This window comes from Desarmillaria tabescens (genome assembly GCF_030435595.1).
Source record: "Desarmillaria tabescens strain CCBAS 213 chromosome Unknown EV420scaffold_187, whole genome shotgun sequence".
NCBI lineage: Eukaryota > Fungi > Basidiomycota > Agaricomycetes > Agaricales > Physalacriaceae > Desarmillaria > Desarmillaria tabescens.
In genome coordinates this window covers 58,982-61,395 of record NW_026848486.1, presented here as the reverse complement: position 1 = coordinate 61,395, position 2,414 = coordinate 58,982, and the positions used below count along the sequence as shown (strand labels likewise).

At 51.4% G+C, this 2,414-nt stretch overlaps 1 protein-coding gene across 1 annotated transcript; it reads right to left on the bottom strand.

Moving 5' to 3' along the window:
- Positions 1-774: 774 nt before the first annotated feature.
- EV420DRAFT_1596941 (uncharacterized protein) lies at positions 775-2,414 on the bottom strand (the record flags this gene model as incomplete). Its single annotated transcript, XM_060474976.1, has 2 exons — positions 1,172-2,414; positions 775-1,122 (listed from the first exon to the last, which is right to left on the bottom strand). Coding segments are annotated over exons 1-2 (1,132 nt in total), but the record flags the coding sequence as incomplete, so codon positions are not given.

Sequence of the window (2,414 nt, the reverse complement as noted above, 5' to 3'; positions counted from 1 at the left end):
GACCACTATCCAAAGTCACCATCCGCAAAGTCTCCCTCAAAACCCTCGCCCATTGCTTCTTGACCTACCCATAACTTATTGGCTCCCTACGGTCTCCACTCCTCGAATTTCAAATCAAATCCTGGAAAACTATTGCAAATTACCTTCCTAATTGGGAACAGAACCCATCGGATGCCTATTTCTTGCTTTCCTTCTCCCTTTTACTCACTCAAGCCTACAAGCCAAGATATATAATTATTGCCACTAGGGCCAATGCTATCAAAAACATGTACAACACACAATATCCAAAAAATTATAACAAGTCCAAGAAGGGTGCCTAGGATTCCGCGCACACCAGCTCTCCCATCACCACATCCTCGTCCACCCTATCTTCCCTTCCACTTCCTTCCTTCTCCTCATCACTCATGACAATAAGCTCCAACTCATCCAGTGCTGGAACTCCAATGGCACCCGCACCCGGGCACATCTCATTCCTCTTCTTCTCCTCAGGATCCAATTCTCCTTCGGAATCCTCTACCAAAAATTCGTCTGCATCCTCCAAATACCTCTTCCACAACGCCCACTCAATCTGACGGCCTCCGAGTGCATAGAATTGGTCCCTTGTGTCCAAGAAATGGTTGCGACATTTGATGGCCAATCGAAGACCGTCTTTCCCAAGGCAGCCATACCAAACTTGCATGTTGGCGACCTCGAAGGGATCCACGGCGTCGAGGGTTTCAGTACCCGTCACATGGGCATTCCACAACTGGGCAACGTCCTTGTCAAGTCCCATACGCATCGCGATCCATAGGGCCTCCGAGTTCACGTTCTTGAGGTTTCCGAGCTCGACCTTAGATGCTGCCCATTCCTCCCTAAACTCCTCCTCGACGAAATCCGATGGCCATTCCGGTGCGTCACCCTCATGGAAGTCGACCTTCCCCTCTACCCTTTCCAAGCCTTCCTGGAAGTTGTCCATCTTGTCACAAAGTTGTTGCAACAAGTACACAACCTCATCGGAACCCACGGACCCCAACCCTTCACCCTGACTAAATACGCACTTGCTCTTCTTCAGCTTACATCGCTCGCAAGTGCACCTGCGGCGGATAAAACACTTCATGTCTGCCTTACAACAACCACAACGCTCTACAGAACAAGTCAGCATGAGCCACGGGTCCCTATGGAAGTCACTTACCATTACCCTTATATTCTTCGTCGTCCACCTGCATCTCAGGCTTGGTCTTCAATTTCTTCAAAGGCCTTCCCGATGGCCCCATGACTTCCTCTTCCCCACTGACCACCACCGCACTAGACTTGATCTTACGCTTCCTCGAAACGTCCACGGCCTCTGAATCGGTCGCCTTGCCCTTACCCTTCCTATCCCTTCTCTGCTTTACCAATTTTTTCAATGCCTTCCCCTTCGGGTCCTTCTCCCGCTCGTCATCTCCGTCGGACCCGCTACCAACCTTGCTCCCCTCATTCCCATCTACCTTCTCCCTCTCCTTCTCTGCCTCCACGGCCTTGCTAGCTTCCACCAAAGCCTTTGCTTTGGCCTCACCTTCTAACTTCTTCTTCTCCGCAGCTCTCCTTTCCTCCAAGGCCCTTGCCTCCTCTTCCAACCTCTGCTGCTCCACAGCAGCCGCCTCCGCCTTTGCCTTAGCCTCTGCCTCCTCTTGCCGTTTCTTCTCCGCGGCCTCCCGCTCCTCCCTCTCCTTCCTTGCTTTGGCCTCCGCAACCTTCCTTTCCTGGGCCAACTTTTTCTCTCGCCGTTCTAACTCCAGAGCCCGCCTCTTTTCCTCCTTTTGCTTCTGCACCTTCCAAGCCTCATGGGCCTCCGCGGCATCCTCCCTAGCCTTCTCCGCGGCGTCCCGCTCATCATAAAAGGCCTCTAGGTCTTCAGGCCGAATATCTTCGGGTGTCGGGGCAGGTTCGTACGGTTCGGGCGTCACGGAAGTGCGGTATTCAACGGTGGACGACATGGCCAACGACGAGGACAAAACTCAGAAAATGGAAGAGATGGTGGTGGTAGAAAGCTAAGAGGTGAAAAGCCACGTGACCAACCTGAAAAAATTCCACGTGGTCACACTCGGCCATCGGGATCTGTGTCCTTGAGGGCAAGAACGCTAAGGGGGGGATACTGTAACGAGCATGCCGATGGAACCCTGACTTCCACTCAACCCAACAAACCACAGCCTGGAATCCTACGGATTCCGATTCCCAGTTTCTATTTCATATTCTATTTCATATTCCATTCTATATTTCACTTCTCCATTACAATTTACCAATAGCCTGACATCGGTAGCGAATATGTCATCGGACCCCATCGGCTACCGACCGGTAGAATACATCCTCCGACAACCCTAGAATGTAGACCACTCCGAGTAGGAACTAGATCGGACTCCTAACTAGTATATAAGCCTTAGAATTACACTGTAGAT